The 21,849-nt window shown below is 40.9% G+C and overlaps 1 protein-coding gene across 1 annotated transcript in view; it reads left to right on the forward strand.

Moving 5' to 3' along the window:
* Window positions 1–21,849, forward strand: part of SPTLC2 (serine palmitoyltransferase long chain base subunit 2) — an 86,490-nt gene that overhangs the window by 1,226 nt on the left and 63,415 nt on the right. Inside the window, exon 2 of the mRNA XM_065685968.1 lies at window positions 10,491–10,685. Coding sequence (XP_065542040.1) covers window positions 10,491–10,685 — 195 coding nt within the window. The remainder of the gene's footprint in view (window positions 1–10,490; window positions 10,686–21,849) is intronic.

Raw genomic sequence — 21,849 nt, forward strand, 5'->3', positions numbered from 1 at the left:
TGACTATAAAACCATAAGCATAAATCTTTGCTCATCACCACCACGCCTGGTCTTAGTGCATTCTTCTGCGAGTGGTGTTTCTTCCCTGCCCCCCCATAGTGCTTTTAAAGAAGGAGATCTGATTACAGTTGTGCTTTTCTGCTTCTGAAGAACAGAGAAGTTGGGGTAGGGAAGTTCTTCCTCAAGGATTTTTTCAGCTGTATCTGGAGAACATGGGAGATACAGCACGTGAATGGCAAAGCCATCCATGTCAAACTGAGGAAGCTTAAAAATCTTGATGTTTTATGAGACATTCTAGTCAGTCAGTAGTTTGTGAGTAATACTGTGCCCAAATATGTGTTGGAAGCCTGAGGTGTTTGAGGTAACTATTTCTAAAGTGGAAAAAGGTTCATTGGCTTTTTGCTAAGATTTCTTAGAACCACTTCTCAAAAGTGTAGCAGCATTGGCAGAGGATGCATGAAGACTATAAGAAAGTTTTGTATCTTTCTGACAGCTTCTTGCTGGTCAAGCAGAAATTTATAATTAGTAGTCTTGCATTCATTTCTCTATAATTTTATGTGGCCAGATTGCTAACTTTCAAAATAAGGTTCTAAATGTTAAAACCTGACTGGAAGAAGTGAGTGTTTAGGTGTATTTGCTAGCAAAGATATAGTTGCTGGCGTATCACGGATTTGGCCACTTGATTGGCCTTTTGGCTTTTGAATTTTGGTTGTTGATCCTTCACACAGAAGGAAAACATGTTAAATGCTTACCATGTGTTGAGTATATTTGTCTGTGTATGTACGTACCGCATACAACGCTTGACAATCTGCAAGTTAAGTAATCAAGTACCAAAAAGGAGGGAGCTTTTCCTACTTCGGAGAAAAGTAAAGGTGAGGAGGGGAAAAGGTGCTTTTGTAAGAAAGCCTTTGAGAGAAGTAGGAGGCAAGAAGAGATCTAGATAAAATTAATATATTGGTGGGAAGAGGAGGGAAAAGAAAAAAACATTGGTATAAAGAAGTGTTGCACTGGCAATTTATCTGGAAAAGCCTGGAGCTTGTGAGAGGATAGCTTAGAGACAGGTATTACATCACTGTGCCCTCAGGTAGGGCTTGGTAGTGGAGGAATTTTTAGCTGTGTGAAAAGAGGAGTCTGCTGTGGTTAGCTGAGTAAGTTTTGGGTTTTTTTTGGGGGGGGTGGCTGGGTTTGTGTTTTGTTTTGGGTTGTTTTTTTTTACCCTAAATTGTCATTATGACACAGATTTCAGGCCTTCCTTACAAATCCCTCTACAGAGACTGGTATTTAATGTAGCGTGAGCTCTTCACTGTTATTCCAGCATGAGCAATAATCTATGTATGTGTTCAAAACTGATTTAATATTTTAATGTAATACTGCACTATGTAGGATGAAAGCATGACATCTCAAAGGGTATTGTTGTGGGGAAATGAGCACAGCCAGGAGAAAGAAAGCAAGTCTACATAAAAGAACAGTGAAGTTACCTCTTCAGGTTCTGCGTGATTCTATTTTATATGTCTTTCTGGTCTGTTGGAGAGAGCGTTGAGAAAGAGCTGGAGAGTTCAGTAGAAAAATGATATTCAGGATTTATCAAGACACTTGTGGGAATAATAAAGAGTGCAAGGAAAATTGCTTTTTCTTTCTGCAATGCAATCTTAAACTGGAATGTATTCTCTGTTGCAGTGCTTTGCTCTGAAGCAAATGGCTAATGGTTTTCTAATACTGCATCTGAAAAAAAATTCTTGCTAAAAATAGGGAGATTGAGGCATCTTTAATGGGACAAGGTGTCCTTATTTTCCATGATAACCTATTGGAATCTACCTATTATTGTGAATACGTTTTTAGTAATGTGATTTTTTGGACTTCTTAATTGGGCTTCTCACCTTAGAATGGTTTTATTATGCCTCTGGAAGTTGAAGAAGTAATCATCCCAAACTGGAAAAAAAAAAAAAAAAATTGGAATATAGGTATTAGATATAAAGTTCTTAATTCCTGTTGTGTGTGGTATTTCCCAGCCAGATAAAAAATTTTAGTTTCCTTCATGTTTCTAGGTCTACAAATGCCATACTGTAGCAATCTCTAGATAGCTTATTGCATCTGTGCCTTTTGTAGATGTCTAATACTGCTTCCTCAGGAAGACAAGGAATAGCTTGGTTGAAGAGAGTGGGAGGACTGTGGGATTTGCATTCCTTTAAGATTGTCACAAATTCTGAATTCTTACAGCTATTAAAACAGGCAGCATAGATTTTTTTTTTCTGCAGTTTTTTTTTAGTGTGTACATACTAAAAGCAGCTTGTGTGGTCCTGTGATTTGTGTTTGGGCTTTTAGAGGGAGCGCAATCCAACTGTTTGTAGACTCATCTCATGGGATACATCAGGATGCATGGGAGTGATGGCTTCATATTGATTTTATAGCTGCTTTTGCTGGAATTAAAGTGGGTTTAAACCACGACAGTTCGTTTCTTCGGGAGAGCATAACTATAATGATGAGTGCAAGAAAGACTGGAAGCTTTTCTTGTTATAGTGAGTTAGTGGTAGCAGTGATCTGAATAAGCCCTTGTTTCAGGTAAAGTTTGGGATAAGATAAAGATGTTAAATAATGTTGAGGACAGAATTGTTTTGGTTTCGTGTTGTTTTGTGGTTTGGGTTTTTATTCCACATTTGCATACAAAATTAAAATGCAGATACTTCTGATAAAAAGAAATAACAGTTTATCCCAAAGAACTGAATCTCATGAACTTATCCATGAAGAAGTGATCTTTCTCACTTACTCAGCATTTGTGAGACTGCATCTTGTGTATCATGTCCAGTTTTGAGCTCACCAGAAAGATGCTGACATAGCCATGTGAATCTGTGACTCCAGTGGGGGGTCCCAAGCAAAAGGAGGGACTGAGGGTATCTGAATTTGTTCAGGCTTAGGAAGAGAAGGCTCAGCTAGCTGTCTGGAGCCAGACTTTTGGAAGTGCATGGCAATAGCATAAGAAGCAACAGATATAATTTGGAAGAATGGGAAATTTTAATTACTTGTAGGGAAAATAAGTCTTCTGTCAGAGTGGTAAAATACTGGAAGAGGCTTTGTCCTGGGTTCAGCTGTAACAGAGAGGTTGTGCGACTTACATCCTTGGAAGAGGTCAAGACTAGATGAGATATGTCTGTCAGCAGCCTGCTGTAATTAGACTTGCTTTGACCTGTGAGTTGGAGGTGTTGACCACTGAAGTCCCCTTCCAACCATGGTTATTCCATGGTTACAGAGATTAACTTGTGGATTGCAGGAGGGTTTGCCCACGTGTAGACATTAGCGTTTAATCCCCAAACCTACGTAAAAATGTGTGCCTTGGGGCTTGTAGTATGTACTCTGAGGCTTGCATCAGACCTGAGGAAAGAAATTATTACTTTGTGCCTCTTGCTTGGCTTTTTGTTTGACTGTGTTTATTGTGTCAGTAATGTAAAACTGAAGTGAGAAGAAGATTGGCTGACCTAGAAAGACTGATATCTTGTCAGATGTTTTAATTTCTAAAACTTTTATTTCTGAAACTGTGTACCTGTGCATGAAGATACTTTTCTAATACTAAATTCAGTTATAAAAGACTATAAGCCATTGTGTGCAGCATTTCTTTTTCTGGCTAGATGAATATTTGAGACCATTGTATTAAATTAGTAGATGTAGTGCCAGTGAGAGTTTGTGTATCTGTACTAGTATGCAAACAAGCAGCCATGGTAGTTGCTGATGTGACTAGCTTCTCTTATGTTCAATTATGTGCTATTGAGAAGTCAGTTTGGATACAATGTGAAAATCTTTCACTAATATTGGGACTGCCATTTCAAATTTAGCTGCTGATAAGCCTTAAATGCTATAATTGTTGTAAATGTATGCAAGTTCACTTTTTGTTATTGTAACTACTTGAATGACAGGTCATACTGTATTTTCCTGTCTTAATCATACAGCAGAAATGTTGTTTTCCTAAATGTCATGCTTTCAATTTGTTGGGGCTAGGGGGATCTTAATTATCTATTGAGTTCAGTTTATCTTGGAGGAACATAAAACATTTGCCCAAGTTCAGTGAGGTAAAAAATAAAAAAAGGTTGTGGTTTTTTTTTTATTTTATTTTTATTCTTTTAATTCATTAGGAAAGCACTCCCAGAAAAATAACCATAATAACCAAAACAAGGAAGTGGTGGAATCACCATCCATGGAGGTGTTCAAAGAATGTGGAGATGAGGCCCTTAGTGACATGTTTGAGTGGTGGACTTTGTAGTCCTGGGGTAAAGGTTGGACTTGATGATCTTAAAGCTCTTTTCCGACCTGCTTCATTCTGTGATTTTTCATTTAAAAGTATAGTCTTGGAGAATACTTATAGTTGACAAAGCAAGAATTAAAAAGTTTAGAAAGTAATAGGACTTAATGTCTGTAAAAATAAATAAGAGCAAATTCTGAAGTATATTAGGAATGCTTTCAGAGGTATAAAGCCTAGAAATTTACTTGTTAGTGAACTACTAAAGACTTAATCTGTGTTTGGAAATCTTATTGTGAAACACATTTAGTAACTAAGTGTGGAGTTAAGGAATTCTCTGTCAAAACATTTTACATCTAAAAGCTACTGAATGTACTAGATAATGTAACATTGGGTTTAAGGTAGCTTAAGGTAAACTGACAGAAAAAAGTATATTCTCAGTAGGATTCAAATTGTCAGCCATATGTATAAACCCAGCCTTATGGCATCATTCACTTGATAAAAGAAAAAAAACCCAAACACAACCAACAAAAAAAAAAAAAAAAAAAGAGGCACAAAAAAAAACCAGCCAACCAAAAAACCACAACAACAAACCCCAAACAACACTTAAACATTATGAAGATTTCCACTTTTTGTGTAGGTGTAGCAAGTGCGTCTCAACAAAGGAAGACCTAATTTGTTGGGAGCTAATAGTTCCAAATAGAAATATTTGACAGTGCCTGTCAACAAGAGCAAATGTGTAAGTAGGAATATAGGAATACACTCCAGTGTTAAAGTCGGGTTTGTAAAACAAGTTTCCCCTTTTTTAGGGAAAGAAAAAAAAAAAGCTTAAACTGTGATAGAAATCATTTCATTCCAATTTTGGTACTAAATATTTGGTCCTTTTACCCATGCAGCAGTCTGAGATCTGAAGTCCAAGAGCAAAGCAGTACAAGGGAAAGGGATGGAGGTGACAGTAACATTACCACAGAATAACCTAGCAGCTTAGAGCAGCTGTCTGTGTGGAGTTTTCACTGCTGTAGTTTCTGTAGTGCTGATTCCTGTCATCCTTTAGAGTAAATGTGACCGGTTTTGAGAGTGGAGGCGTATTCTAGAGCAGAGGTATATTCTGTGTTTTTCCCTTTTATGCCATATAGTTGGCAGGAATCTTCAATGAAAACAAGCAACTCATGGAAGTGGTCTTCCATGTTGCAATTTTTTTTTAAGGACAAAAAAAAAAAGGCTGCTAGTAGAATTTCTGCAATATGTGTGGTGTGTGGCAATTAGAAGCTACAAATTTTTAACAAGCATTTAGCAAGGTTGTACTTCAGCATAAATAGTCCTTTCAAGGTGTTTACATAAAGTCTGCCCAGTTCATCTTACTTTGTTCTTTCTGGCAGCATGAAATGAAAACAACCTCTTTAATATACAGCATTAAGGTTTTCCTGGGGTAGCACCATAATCAGTATTCTTACATGCACTGTGCATGTTGCACTTGTAGCATCTTCTCTCCTTAAAGTATATGCCTGCCATGCAAGGTATATACCCAGATGCCTGTGATAAATCCTTTGTGTTGCCTACAGCAGCATTTGCAAATGTTCCTGTGCTCAAGCATGGCTCCTGTCTTCTCACAAAACTTCACTCTCTCTAATGCTTTGGAAATTAAGCATGATTCCCTTTATTCTGAGAGTGTTTGGCTTCTTGTGTGCTCCTTTGCATCTACCGGTTTCTACCATGCTGACTTTGTTTAGGATGAGTACTTATACAACTTGCCTGCTGACACAGGTATAGCAAATATACTGAAACCCCTTTTTCCTATTGGTTTTGAGAAATAAGTTTTTAAAGATAACAAAGGTTCAGACTAATGACAGTCGCATACGTGACCTGTTTTTTGTGCTGGCAGTGAAAGCAATACTAAAATCTGTACCAGTTTGCTGATTTCCTTTTACCTTCTTTGTAAATTTATGACAGTGTGAGGTATGGTGGTCCTTCTATGAAGATCCTACTGTCCAAATTTAGAAAATGGAAAATGGTGAAGGGTACTAGGAAAAGCAAATTTACTGCTGACCGTTGTTTATGAACTGCAATAACTGTAGGGTAGTGGAGGTTGTAATCAATAAAGCATGCAATTGGATATATTCCGGTGTGAGTTTGTGCTTAGTGGGGTGTCTTAAATGAGAACTACTTTTGTTTAGATTACACTATTCTGTCCCTAATTTTGGATGACCTTTAACTATGCTAAGGTAATTGCAAAAGGGGTATTATGTGAGATACTTTTTATATATGTCATTAAAGAATTTTAATAATTTGGGATAACAGGCGTCTTTTCTGTCTGTGGAGCTTAAGTCTTGTTCTGATAGTACCAGACCTTCAGACACTGCACTGGAGGCCAATGTGGCCTTTGAAGTGTAACTGTGCAGTAGCTGGGCAAGAACATCAGGTTGGATGTGCTTGTGCTACATGTGCGTACATCCACAGTCCCATCCTCTGCCTGTTGTAGACATGCTGTTGTGCTACTTAAAATGCTTCTGATTTGCAGGGTGAACTAAATCTGAAGGCCAGTTTTATAATGTATTGTCTTCTGAATTGGAACTATTTGTTACCAATTAGAGAGCTGAATGTAATCAGACACCCTAATGTGTTCTACTTAAACCAATGCAATCCTTTCTACCTGTAGCTGTATGGTGCTGCTGCTCAGTAACTGTTAAAATACTGTTCAATGTGACTTTTCTTCCCCAAGAGATTGGCCCAACACAGGTGTTACCTATAGCTGATGCAGAATGCTATCTCTTTGCTGCCTTTTCTAACCAGCTGGGTGGTGCTTTCTGATTTTTCTCCTGCAGTTGAATATATTAATGTGATGATGCTCTTCTGTGTACATGTGGACAAGGCAGTACAGGAGAGAGAGATGCAGGTGAACTTACTCCTCCTTTTTTGAACCACATGCTTAGGTGAACTCTTGACTTTTCCTTATAGTCTCTACTTAGATATGCAGTATGTTCTGCTCCAAAGGTCATGGCTCACTTTATTGTGAGGCTTGTTGAGACTGTAAAAGTCTTAATCTTGCATGCTTCTTCCTCACCCTCCAGAAACAGAAATTAATCACGAAGCTGTAGCCACCTTCTTTCTTGATCTCTGGAACTGAACTTGCTGCTCCTTGGCCTTGGAGCTCACAGCATGTAAGCCTTCATTTGAAGGCTAGTGTGCAGATTCATGGGGCATTCTTGGAAAAACCAACTGGCTTGTATATAAGATGTGGCTATTATAATCAATTCTAGAGTATTTGTAATCATTGTATCCTTTATGAAAAATCTGTGGAATTGCGTTCAGATTATTTCTTTAACATCTAATTCAGATAGGATAGCATAGAAGTTTCTCAGCTTTTGTCATGGTAGCTGACATGAGAGTAGAAGGATATATAAATGCATTCATAGAATGACACTGGGAGGTGAAATTGGTTAGAGTATGTGTTGAGTCAATACAAGTATTCCACAAAAGGGCCATTCTCAATGAAATGGTTTTGACCATGTGGGGTAACTTGTTTAGTCTTAACATTTGCCACAAGCAGAGGCAACTCTAAAGACCTGGAAAAAATTGGTATACTTCTGATTAAAATTGTTTATAGATTGGGGTTTAGTTGGGTTTTGGTGTGGATGTTTGTTTGTTGGTTGTTTTTTCCCTAGTAGCTGTTTTTTGGTGTTAGGTAGCCTCAGATACACCCTCAAGATGTAGCCTTTCATGTCTCCAGATGAACTCCCAGTTACATGGGAAAGACATTAAAACCTTTGATGTGATCTCTATTTATTAGACGCTAGGTAATTTCTTAAGTAGTCGCTACCAGTTTTCTGTTGCTACTAATCGGCTACTAGTAGACACCACAAGTAGCAGGTGCAGTGCATGCCTGCTCCTGAATAGCTGCTATTCAAAGCCTGGTCTGTCAGCGTGAGGACACCAAATTCAACTTTTAATTCATCAAGCTGAAATTGTATTACTACACAGGGGCTTTGGTGCATGATCTTTCTCAGATCTGGATGTAATGAAATTCTATGGTTTCATGAATTGGAGACATAGTAATACAGTTAAGGAATCCTGAGAGTAATAAAGAGAAAGCTTTCATGGCTTTTGCTCTGCAGCGTTGGCTCATTGAGTCTGTTGATAGTCGTGTTGCTGCTGCCCCTCCTCTCTACCCAACAGCTGCTGGTTCTTGTTTGCTGAGATCAATTGAACAAGTTTGCAGAACAGCGCTGTAAAGGCTGTTGAGGTCTAATAAGTAACCTTCTGCAAACCATTATGTTTCCAACCTAGATCAGTTCAGCATTGGAGTGACGCTGTGCTGAAAATCTGATTAGCCTTAGTTGTGCAAGCGAGAGGGTGATGCAGATAGCTCAGAGTGGGAATATGGCAGGGGCAGTTCTTTTGGCTGGCGGTGGTCCTGAAGGAGACAGTGTATGAACCTGTAGCCCGTGTTAAAGCTTTAGATTGTCATCATCTGAGCTGCAGTGTGGTAAGCAAGTGTTCTACACCTGTTCCGAATTATGGTAGTTTTTTAACTTAAGCCCCCACTGTACACTGTGTGTTTTAAAAACTGCTTCAGCATTAAAACTGGTCCCAACATACTGCAAGTTAGCTATCTGCATTTGGGCTAAATGCTGCCAGTAAAAGAGAAGTTCCTACTGTGTCTTTGCTGTTTAGTTTCCACACTTGAAGCAATTCTGACCAATTGACCAAATCCCCAGTGACCAAGTTGAGGATTTGCTCTGGTTAAAACTTGATCTGAATGTCTGTATTGGCAAAGGGAGGAGGTAGAAATAAGTATCAGGAGAGGAATGTGCTGGTGCATACTCAGTGACTATGTAGCTACAGCATATTTGTGGCCTAAGAGAAGACCGTTGCTTCTGAAAAATTACTTTCAAGGTATTAATGCTAGGCTTGAAATACAGACCTGCTCCAGCATATGAGCAGGCGTAACTTTCCAGGTAACACAGTGTTTGGTGAGGCCAAAAAGTATGCGTGTCTTTATTAATTAATCAGCTGTTACAGAGGTTAGGACAATGTTGGCTTCTTTTCCCGCATGATAATGTGAGTGGCATAGGTGAATAACTGGGTTTGTCTGTCTGCTGGCCCCCACTCCTCATTAATTATGTGCTGTTGTCCTTTTTTGATGTATTTGGGATTAAAATGCTTTCCTATGTGTTGATGTTTCTTTGATTAGTGTATTTTTAAAAATGCATTTCTTGGATCTATATTTATTTGATGCTACGGATAGGGTTTTATGTCAAAGACTGTGTTCTTTCACATGTAGCTAGCTGTCAGAGGGTAGCTATTCTGTAACTACCAGCAATACGGAATAACACTTGCATCTAATGGCTGGGTTTCTGTGTTTTGATACATTGATCTTTAACTTAATTCTTTTAGACAAAGCAACCATGTTTTTCCCCAGTGCTATGTTGAGTGAGCCCTTGCCTTGTAGCTGTGAAATTTTTCTGTAGTAGTCACAAATATTCTGTATTACAGTAACCGTACTTGAGATGACCATGCACATGTATTATACAACTAATCAAACACTTCTTTTTGCATACCAAATGATGGTATGCAAGTTGTAAGATGACTTTTAGTCTGGATTTTATGCAGAAAGCTTTGCATTGTTCTATGTGCTGACTTACATTCAATGTTGAGACTGTTTATACAATGACTTTTTTGTCTGGTGTCATGTCCTCCTCATGGATGAGTACAATGTTTACGTCACTATCTTTAGGTGAACAGTTATAGAGACACACAGTATATGCTTGTTTTGTTAGAGTAATACAGGCTTACAAAGTTGAGCCTATTTTGCTATTCTCTAGTTGCTTTTTCAGTTCTCATAATCCTTAAAATACATTGTTTAGATTAATAACACTAGCCATTTCTATTTTGTTTTTTCCCTGTAGTGAGTCTGGGAACCCTCGCTGTTCTGTTACTTACGCCTACCTAGTTCTTGATGAAAGGGAAGGCAGGGTTTTTTTATTTTGGTTGGCCTGGATATAAGCAGTTCTCTCTGTGTACCTTTGCAAGCTAAAGAACTTTAACGAGGTGTTAAATGGCACTAAGCTGGTAACTGTGACTTTGACTGTATCAAGAACTTAGCAGCCTATGGAAACTGACAGTGTTTATCAGTCAGGGCTAACCCTAGCTGAGATTATTTTGAGTACTTGTAGCTGACTGGAAGGCCAGGGGCTACTCTGAATGTCTGTCTGTCATTTCCTGAATGGATATCTCACAACAGCCTCTCTTTAAATTTTTACTATAGGTGAATCATATTGTGCACAATGGAGGATTATACAAAAGGCCTTTCAATGAAGCTTTTGAAGAAACGCCAATGCTGGTTGCTGTGCTGACCTATGTAGGCTATGGTGTTCTCACTCTTTTTGGGTATCTGCGAGATTTCATGCGGCAGTGGAAGATTGAGAAGTGTCAAAATGCAACAGAAAGAGAAGAACAAAAGGTAACCACTTGGTAATGATGTGTCTGAGGCTATAGCTTGAGTATTTCTTTGGGGAGCAGTGTTGTTCAAAGTTTTTTGCTGTTTTCCTTGTCTTCTTAATGCCCTGAATACTATGCTAGCACTGCTGTCATTAAACAAAATAGTGTTTCTTTTAGTTGGATTATTTTTTGGCAAAGCAGTTCCCTCATCTGGTTCACTGCAAAGCTGCATCAACAGTTATATCAACATGCTGAGAGATGCCCCAGTTGCAGAAACAAGGGTTTGGGGAAAAGAGACTGCATATGCCAGCATCAGCAGATAAAGCAAAGCTTATCAAAGGATCTGGTTTGAGTTTGACAGCAGCAGGAGGTTTTCTGATGCAGTTCTGGTGGCTGTGTTTTGATTTGGAAATATGCTATTAATTCTCTGTAGCCTAAGCAGTTGCAAAGAAAAGCTTGTGGATGAGAACCAGAGCACAAGCTGGATGACTTTAAATTCATCTGGAGTCCAGAACACTAGCAGGTTAGCTGATGAGTAATCTGAGGTGCTGACTCCTCACTCACTGATACCAATTAAAAAGAATTCATTCATAAAAAGACCTATTCATAAAAGCTTCTGTCATGAGATGAAAAGTCTTGCCTCCTTCAACAGTTAATCTGGAACGGATAATACTAATTTTGAGTAGTTGTAAAATAGTTTTAAAGGCCTTTATTCCCCACAGGAATTAATTACTGTTAAGAAAGCTACTGTTTAAACTTGCAGTTTGAAAGCTATTTCCTGTGAACTCTTGATGTGACCTCTCCTAGCACAGTGTGAATACTAGTGAGCTTTGCTCCAAAGGTGAAGTGGCTTACTTTTGCTGACCAGGGTTCTCTTTTTCTCTACTGTTTTGGGGAGCCAATCAGGCTTCTAAACTGTTAAGGGAGGTTGTTTTCCGGTTGCTGGTTTCTGTTTCTCTGGGAAGCCACACAAGCAGTAGGCTGGCAGAAAGTAGCAGGGTGTGAGAAGGACATCTTACTAATGCAAACAAAAAATCAGGAGCCGGGGGTGAGTGGTGGGGAAAAAAAAGGAAGCCTTGAGAGCCTTTTTTTGGAAGCAACACTGGAGTAAACTACGTGTCATTTTAATGGTAGATTAGCTAAGATGCAGTAAACTATCCAGTGCCTAAAATTACTTCATAGTAGCTTCTCTCGGTGTACATTGTGAGGTAGAATTAAGCTGATTCATTATGAGGTACTTAATATCAAAATAGAAGCATAGAATCATAGAATAGTTACGGTTGGGAAGGACCTTAAGATCATCTAGTTCCAACCGCCCTGCCATGAGCAGGGACACCTCCCGCTAAACTGTGTCACCCAAGGCTCTGTCCAGCCTGGCCTTGGACACCGCCAGGGATGGAGCATTCACAACTTCCCTGGGCAACCCATTCCAGTGCCTCACCACCGTTACAGTAAAGAATTTCTCCCTTATATCAAATCTAAACTTCCCCTGTTTAAGTTAAGAACCCCTTGTCCTATCACTACAGTCCCTAATGAGTAGTCCTTCCCCAGCATCCTTATAGGCCCCCTTCAGATACTGGAAGGCTACTATGAGGTCTCCATGCAGCCTTCTCTTCTTCAGGCTGAACAGCCCCAACTTTCTCAGCCTATCTTCATACGGGAGGTGCTCCAGTCCCCTGATCATCCTCATGGCCCTTCTCTGGGCTTATTCCAGCAGTTTCATGTCCTTTTTATGTTGAGGACGCAAGAACTGCACATAATACTCCAGGTGAGGTCTCACGAGAACAGAGGGGCAGGATCACCTCTTTCGACCTGCTGGTCACGCTCCTTTTGATGCAGCCCAGGATATGATTGGCTTTCTGGGCTGCAAGTGCACACTGCCGGCTCATGTTAATTTTCTCATCGACCAAAGCATTCTCATAGGAGTTTAGTGATAATAGGTTTTTTTGTATTAGTTGAAAGTACAGGAGCTTAAATTTACACTATTCACAGAACTGAATTCACGAAACTGAATTAAAAGTCTTGGATCCCTTTTAACAGTTACAGTATCGAAGTAAGGATTGCTGGCTAAATCTCAGCTTGAAATTTGATGTGTTCATTAATGTCACTTGAGATACTATGGTTTATGTTACCTGAGAACATGACACCCTTCTATTTTTTTGTGTAAAAACTAGAAGTTGGTACAGAAAAGAACAGTCAAACAGTTGGAAAAATCTACTAAGACATTAGAAGAAAGGTTTAAATATTGGTCTGTACTCATGGCACTTGAGTATTAGGAGGATGTAACTGAAGTGTTGGTGCAGTTTCTCTATACTGCTGTCATTAGATTTCCCTTGCACAGTTTTTGTGCAATGCTTGTCCTGTTACCAGTATGTAAGGTGCAAGACTACTTACAGTAGCCCTTTTCTGTGAGAGCAGTCATGGCTGACATGAGAGTGTACAAAAGGAGGACATCAGGCAGTAGGTCTAATTTGGGAATACATTATTGATATTAGGCTCTTGGAAAAGATAGTCACAGAGGATGCTGAAATATAAAGCTTGTTAGCAACTCATTATCCTAGTTTTAAAAGAAAATTAGCCTTGAAATTTTTTATAAATTAACTTAGCATTGCATCTTACGCTGGAAACAGTTGCTTAGTTGCACCTCCCAGACTGATGAATTTGAAACCCTTTGTGTGTTGGTTTCGTGCTTTAAGCCCAGCCAGCAACCCAGAACCACACAGCTGCTCGCTCACTCCCCCACTTCCTTCCCCAGCTCCTGGAGGGATGGGGAGAAGAATCAAAAGAATGTAACTCCCAGGGGTTGAGATAAGAACAGTCCAGTAACTAAGGTATAACACAAATCACTACTGCTATCACCAATAATAATAATGGTAAGGGAAATAACAAGGGAAGAGAATACAACTGCACACCACCCGCTGACTGATAACCAGCACGACCCGAGCAGTGATCTCACCCTTCTGGGTAACTGCCCTCGGTTTATATACTGGGCATGACGTGCTGTGGTATGGTCTACCCCTTTGGCTAGTTTGGGTCAGGTGTCCTGTCTCTGCTTCCTCCTGCTTCCTCTCCTCTGTGGCAGCATGAGACTCAGAGATGTCCTTGGTCAGAGGAAACATTACTGAGCAGCAACTAAAAAACATCGGAGTTATCAGTGCTGTTCCCAGGCCAAAAGTCAAAACCACGGCTCTGCATCAGCTACTAAGGAGAAAAATGACTGTTACTGCTGAACCCAGGACAGTATCAACCCCTTATTTCATACCATTCATGTCATGCTCAGATCCTACATTTTTCAATATACCATCACTCTTGTCTCATATATATATATATATATGTGTGTGTGTATATATATATATATATGTATATGTATGTATACACACACACACACACAGATCATTCCTTAGTGCATGGACCAATCCCTGTAAAGCTGCTGAGTTAATCTGGTCCATGATGTCAGGCTCTGTCTCTTGTAGCAGTTTTTCAGAGCAGGAGAGGCTGTGTGCGGTGTTGGATTGTTGCCTGCTGATGATACCGCAGAACTCGTCTGGTTTCGTCAAAGTTCATTCTTTGTTCGGATGATGGTTGGAGGGAAGTCAGGGCCAGTCACTGGTGACCTGAAGACATCTAGTTGGTGGGCTATAAAAGTGCTACACAGCAGGCAACAGCATAAAATTGAGTTCATTGGCTGTTTTCCCATAAAATCAAATCCTCTTGAGGTACACATTGGACTTCCCTATTTTCCCACATTACCCACTGAGTATATCCAGGTCCCTGAGCAAAAGCAATCCCACGAGTGGGTTTGCCTTTACCTGAATCAGGAATAACCCAGACTGTCTTCCCCAGCAAATTCTTCATGTATGTGCACCACAGGAACTTTATCCCCTTCTACAGTATGTTAAAGTTCTGACTGGGCTGGGCCAGCCCTGTTGGCAGATCCTCTGGTGTTGACCAACCAGGAGGCTTTTGGTAAATGTGGATCCCAATGTTTGAAGGTTCCCCCACCCATTGCTCTCAGTGTGTCTCAGCCCATTGTACTGTTCGATTTTCCCAGAGGCTGGTGCATGGTAGGGGATGTGATATACCCACTCAATGCCACGCTCTTTGGCCCAAGTGTCTATAAGGCTGTTCCGGAAATGAGTCCCATTGTCTGATTCAGTTCTCTCTGGGGTGCCGTGTCGGCACAAAATCTGTTTCTCAAGGCCCAGGATAGTGTTTCGGGCAGTGGCATGGGGCACAGCATATGTTTCCAGACATCCGGTGGTTGTTTCCACCATGGTAAGCACATGGTGCTTGCCTTGGCGGGTTGGTGGGAGTGTAATATAATCAATCTGCCAGGCCTCCTCATATTTGTACTTCAGCCATCATCCTCCATACCAAAGAGGCTTTAACCGTTTAGCTTGCTTAATTGCAGCACAGGGCATTTGCCACCATCCATGAGTCAGTATAGAGATAAAGTACTGGCCACTTTTCTCGTTCAACAATGTCCAAGGCCAGCTGGATGGCTTTCACCTCGGCAAACTGACTCAATTCACCATCTCCTTCAGCAGTTTCTGCAACTTGTCGTTGAGGACTCCATATGGCTGCCTTCCATCTCCGATGCTTTCCCACAATACAGCAGGACTCATCAGTAAACAAGGCATACCGTTTTTCACTTTCTGACTGTTTGTTATATGGTGGAGCCTCTTCAGCATGCATCACCTCCTCCTCTGGTGACATTCCAAAATCTTTGCCCTCTGGCCAGTCCATGTTGACTTCTAGAATGCCTGGACGACTGGGATTTCCTGTTCAAGCTTGTTGTGTAATTAGTGTAGCCCACTTACTCCATGTAGCATCAGTTGCATGATGTGTAGAGGAGACCCTGCCTTTGAACATCCAGCCCAGCACAGGCAACCGGAGTGCCAGGAGGAGCTGTGCTTCAGTGCCAATCACTTCTGAAGCAGCTTGAACCCTTCATAGGCTGCCAGTATCTCTTTCTCAGTTGGGGTATAGCTGGCCTCATATCCTTTGTATCCCTGACTCCAAAAGCTGAGGGGTTGACCTCGAGTCTTCCCTGGAGCTTTCTGCTGGAGGCTCCAGGTAGGACCATTTTCCCCAGCTGCGGTGTACAGTACATTTTTTACATCTGTCCCAGTCCAGACTGGTTCAAGGGCTACTGCATGAACTGTCTCTCATTTAGTTTGCTCAAAGGCTTGTTGTTGCTCAGGGCCCCATATAAAATCATTCTTCTTCTAGGTCACGTGATAAAGAGGGTTTACAATCGAACTGTAATTTGGGATGTGCTTTCTCCTTAAACCCACAACATCCAAGAAAGCTTGTGTTTCTTTCCTATTAGTTGGTGGAGACATAGCTGTTATCTTGTTGATCACATCTGTGGGGATCTGGTGACATTCATCTTGCCATTTTAGTCCCAAAAATTGAATCTCTCATGCAGGTCCCTTGACCTTACTCCATTTTATGGCAAAACCAGCTTTCAGCTGGATTTGGATTATTTTCCTCCCTTTCTCAAAAACTTCTCCTGATTTATCACCCCACACAATAATGTCATCAGTATATTGCAGGTGTTCTGGAGAATGCACATCCAAATTACAGTTTGATTGTAAGCCCTCTCTATCATGTGACACAGAAGAAAACTGCACCAGCTACTAAGAGAGAGAAAAATGACTGCTACTGAACCCAGGACAGTTGGTCATGGCTTGCAGTGAAGAGATGTTTGTATTCTGGGTATTTTTTGTGCGTAGTATATCTGTGGATGGAGCTAGTAGGACGTGCTAGTGAGTATTGTGTAAGAATGAAAATTAGGAAATCCCATTTAAAAAGTTTTGATGCTAAAAGAAATTTCAGCCTAGTGTACGTCCCCCAAATCGCATTTCTAGCGCTTAAGTTGGAATAGGTGTTTCCAATATTGGACAAATAAAAGGTGATCATGTGAGGTCTAGAACATACAGTAGTTTTATCCTCACGCTTTGCTGCTTTACGCTTTGTTTGCCTACAAATGAATTGATGAGAGCACATTGCATTGTATCGAATGTGGGAACCAGGTTTATTTTGGTGCAGGGGAGGGGAGTGGTAATGTGGTCTCAGTGACTTTGTTTTGAAACAGTTTAAAATGATTTTCAAATTTTAATCTCTCAAGCTGCTATCTGGCAGCCCAATCATGTTTTGGTGAGGGAATGCAGATACTAGTGTGCAGAAAAGGCTCAAAACTTGCACTTTTTTTTTCCTTATTCATACATAAAATCAGAGCCTGCAGTTCAGAAAAGCAGCAGATCAGAGAAGCCCTGCAGTTACTCTTGGGTAGGCTGTGGCAGATTTGTGACCTTTGTGTAGAAAGTAATATTTTTTTAATATTTAAATTCTAGAGAGCCAACTTGGTAATTAGGATTTTCTTAAATACCAAGCAAAAGAGTTAGCTTTACCTTTTTGAATTAATTCATAATTACTGAAGTGAAACGCTCAGAGCAAAAGCAGTAGCTGTGTAGCTGAACGGTGTGTGACAGCCTGCTTTGTGAGTGAAACAGACTTATGTGATGCAAGGAAATTTTTCATAAAGGGCCGAGTTAACTTGTCCTGAAAGTTGTGGAAATGAAGTATGTAAGTTTTCTGTGGTGTGTTTCTGAAGGTGATGGCAGTTAAAAACATAATGTAAACTTAGGTCCAAAATGTAGTATTACAGACACCAAAATAAACCACCTTCAGTTTCTGTGTGTTTTTTAGGGCAGATTATTTCAGTAGAGCAGCTCCTTCCTTAAATTGTCACTTAACACAATCTTAGTCTGTGCATCAGAACTAGAAAACAAAAGTGACCAAACTAATTTCAAGTCTTTTCAACAAGTCTCTGGGACTGTCTCTGGTGGTAGGTAAATTCTTTGGAATTACTAGAGCTTTGCATTGAAATGAATGATTCCAGGAAAACCTAATATTCACTAACAGTTGGAACACAACAAGGGTGAAAAGGGAAATAGTCTATTGGGTTTTGGCTTTGTTCAAAATATATCCAGCTGGGCTTTTCCTGGAAACCAGTGTTGTGTAGCACGTCCTCTCCAAAGCATTATCAGTCTGTTCTTGGCATGGGTAAGCAGCAAGATTAACAATTCTCAATTACCCTCGAATCAGTTTATGCATACCCAATTTAATGTAACGTCTGGTCATATAGTGCAGTTAAATCTGCAAAATGCTTGTAGGATTTTATAGGCAGGATGAAAATCACTTTTACCTTTATTCCAGTGTGATTTGCAAGTTGATTACAGTGTACGTTTTGTATATGGAAGCAACTGTGTAAATGGGGCTGGTAATTCTCTAACTTACCTCTTCATGCTCAGTAGCTTGCCCAGTTAGAACATGTTTCTAGCATCTGTGGTTTTCAAACACTCATTCACAAGAATCCAGCTGTAGGAGTATTTTGGGACAGTGAACTTTACTCTTTTGCTCAATGATATCTTAGCATCTGTACAGCTCCTCAGAGGCCTCTTGATGGTATAGAGGCTACCCATAGTTATTGCTCCACTTATTTTTTTTTTTTTTGACTCATGTAACAGTGAGACAGAGCTAGTCTTTCTGCTTCCTTTTAGAAGCCTGAAATTTGTTGCAGTTGTCTACTCCTGATTTCCATTCAGTTTTGTATTATCAGGGAACATGTTATGCGAATTGCAGGTAAGCCCAACTGGTGCTTATGGCACCATTTGTTAGGTTGGGTGCAGCACTGTGGGAAATTGCCGCTAAAAGCAGGATAATCACTGAATTTGCATGTCAATGTGCCCCAAGCTAATGGTTACAAAGCTGTCATAACCTTCACTCATTGTAGTATTAATTTACCATATGATGAAATCTTCGGTTCCCAAATCACCTGTGCTAAGGTGCTGCACCCCAGGGGAGAATTTTATTCTTTCCTTGTTTCACTCTTTCTTGAAATTGCTATGCCTTTCAGGCTTCTGGGAGACCCTGAGTGCTTAGGTTTCTTTATCAGGCCTCATCTTTCTAATAGGGGATATGTTCTGGCTTAACTCAGTAGGAATGAAGCTGTTTATGATTTCTTAGCTCCATGTTCATATGAATTCAAATGAAAGAACATGCTGGTTTTGCTCCCTCCTTTGGAAGCTGTATAACCTTTGCAGTTGTTTGACCATGCTTACTCTGAAGATTGCTGAAAGAATCAACTCACTCATAGAATGTTTTTCCTCCAGATGAAGCTGTGCCATCTCAGGCTTGATATTCTTAGTCTGTTATGACTAGAAATGTTGGATCTGAAATAGGATGATAACTTGATGGAAAAATAACAACAAACACTGTGAAGGTCGTTTAAAGGTGACAATGTTTACTTCCAGCAATAGGATGCTGTTGCAGCGCAGCACTGGCTGCATGTGCCAAAAATTTGAAATAGATTTTGTCCCACTTCCCTTCCCAAATGTTTTTTCTTGGTTCAGAGATTGAAAACGTTTAATTTCCCTCTTTGGTGTAGTGTCCTGGCTACTCTCCATGTGAAATGCCACATTGTAGAAAGATGGGGAAAACTAACTAACCAACCAACCAAAGAACAGCCAGCCCCCAAGCCAGTCAGACAAACCATCTGGTCCTGGAAGCCAGTTCCAAAAAAGAGGGCTCTCAAACTCTGAGTGTCAGTAGCAGTGTATAAAGCATAATATGCTTTCCACTTCTCTTTGTGTTCTCAGATGCATGGGTTATGAGAACCCTGTGGTAGGGCAAAGATTACTGAGGAAATTGACAGTCCAGTTTTGATTTATGCCAAAACAACAGTTCTTGCCTGTCCTACTCTGAGGAATTTTCTCCTAAGAGCTAGCTGAGGGTGGTTTATTAGGGGTGGGTAGGATGGACAATGGAGGGGTTGGCATTAAGCTGATACATCACTAAGAGCCATTTGCTATAATTTTACAGCTTGGTACTCCCAGAAACTAAGGCTAGCATCCTGTATTAGACCTTACTTCCCTTACCCATAATTTGTTCCTTCAATTCTTGTTGACTTTAAAGACACTTTGTTTGCTTATCATAATCTACTTGGTTCAGAGAACTTCTCTGCTTCACAGTTAAATAACTTTAAACTTAGTTATACTTTTGGCTTGTAAGGTCATACTTGTGTTGTGTGTTTCAGTGATGTCAGCTTGTTGTGGGCGATTATCTCACCAGCTGAGCTTGTTACTCTTCCTGCTTTGTCAGCTTGTGTTTCAAAAGAAAATGTACTATCTGATAAGTAATCGGAGGAGAGATTGGACTGTACCTGCATGAGTTGGTACAATGACTCATTTCCAGCCTCTGCTCCTAACCAAGAGCCTTGGGTAAAATCTCAGTTGTTTCCTGGGTCACATAGTTTGTGTGCTTGAATAACTCCTGCAAAGCTGAAATCTCACACAGAGATGGTCAGGAAGAGTTGAAAATGCTTTATAAGTATCTCAGCAGGTTTTCAAGAAGGGGAAAATGGAAGACCCAGGGAATTACAGACCAGTCAGTCTCACCTCTGTGCCTGGTGAAATCTTGGAGCACATTCTCCTGGACAACATGCTAAGGCACATAAAAAACAAAAGGTGCTTGGTGACAGCCAGCATGGCTTCACTAAGGGGAAGTCCTGCCTGACCAATTTGGTGGCCTTCTATGATGGGGCTACAGAATTGATGGATAAGGGTAAAGCAGTTGACGTCATTTACCTGGACTTGTGCAAAGCGTTTGACACTGTCCCACATGACATCCTTCTCTCTAAATTGGAGAGATATCAATTTGATGGATGGACCACTCAGTGGATAAAGAACTGGCTGGACGGCCACACACAAAGAGTTGTGGTCAATGGCTCGATGTCCGGCTGGAGACCGGTAACGAGTGGTGTCCCTGAGGGATCGGTGCTGGGACCGGTCCTGTTTAACATCTTCGTCGCTGACATGGACAGTGGGATTGAGTGTGCCCTCAGCAAGTTTGCCGATGACATCAAGCTGTGTGGTCCGGTTGATATGCTGGAGGGAAGGGATGCCATCCAGAGGGACCTTGACATGCTTGTGAGGTGGGCTGATGCCAACCTTATGAATTTCAACCACGACAAGTGCAGGGTCCTACACCTGGGTCGGAGCAATCCCAGGCACAGCTACAGACTGGGCAAAGAAGAGATTCAGAGCAGCCCTGCAGAGAAGGACTTAGGGGTGCTGGTCGATGAGAAAATGAACATGAGCCGGCTTCAGTGTGCGCTCGCAGCCCAGAAAGCCAACCGTATCCTGGGCTGCATCAAAAGGAGCGTGACCAGCAGGTCGAAGGAGGTGATCCTGCCCCTCTACTCTGCTCTTGTGAGACCTCACCTGGAGTATTGTGTGCAGTTCTGGTGTCCTCAACATAAAAAGGACATGGAACTCTTGGAACAAGTCCAGAGGAGGGCCACGAGGATGATCAGGGGACTGGAGCACTTCCTGTATGAAGACAGGCTGAGGAAGTTGGGGCTGTTCAGCCTGGAGAAGAGAAGGCTGCGTGGGGACCTCATAGCAGCCTTCCAGTATCTGAAGGGGGCCTATAGGGATGCTGGGGAGGGACTCTTTGTCAGGGACTGTAGTGACAGGACAAGGGGTAACGGGGTTAAAACTTAAACAGGGGAAGTTTAGATTGGATATAAGGAAGAAATTCTTTCCTGTTAGGGTGGTGAGAGACTGGAATGGGCTGCCCAGGGAGGTTGTGAGTGCTCCATCCCTGGCGGTGTTCAAGGCCAGGTTGGATGAAGCCTTGTGTGGGATGGTTTAGTGTGAGGTGTCCCTGTCCATGGCAGGGGGGTTGGAACTAGATGATCTTGAGGTCCTTTCCAACCCTAACTATTCTATGATTCCAGAAGTTTGACTTAATGATCTTAAAGCTCTTCAAACCTAGCTGATTCTGTGATTCTGTAACAAGTACAGGTCCCTAAAGTGTTGATCTTCTAATGTGCCAGAGTTTCTTTTTTGATCTTCTCACTTCCCCCACCCCTTTACAAATAATTAGCAGAAGGTTTCAAACACTTGAAGATAAATATTTTGATTTTGTGTCATGAATTAGCATCTTCTCAGTAGATTGCTACAGGTACTTAAGTGTCTCCACTTTGTAATACAGTACAGTAGCTATGCAACTTTTCACATGTATGAAGTTCTTGAATGCACTTGTCAGTACTAATATGTTTTTCTGTATTGTACAAGTGAACGGTTTGTTAGGGATTCAGCCTTGAGATCCACTTT

This window comes from Lathamus discolor, chromosome 6 (genome assembly GCF_037157495.1).
Source record: "Lathamus discolor isolate bLatDis1 chromosome 6, bLatDis1.hap1, whole genome shotgun sequence".
Classification (NCBI taxonomy): Eukaryota; Metazoa; Chordata; class Aves; order Psittaciformes; family Psittacidae; genus Lathamus; species Lathamus discolor.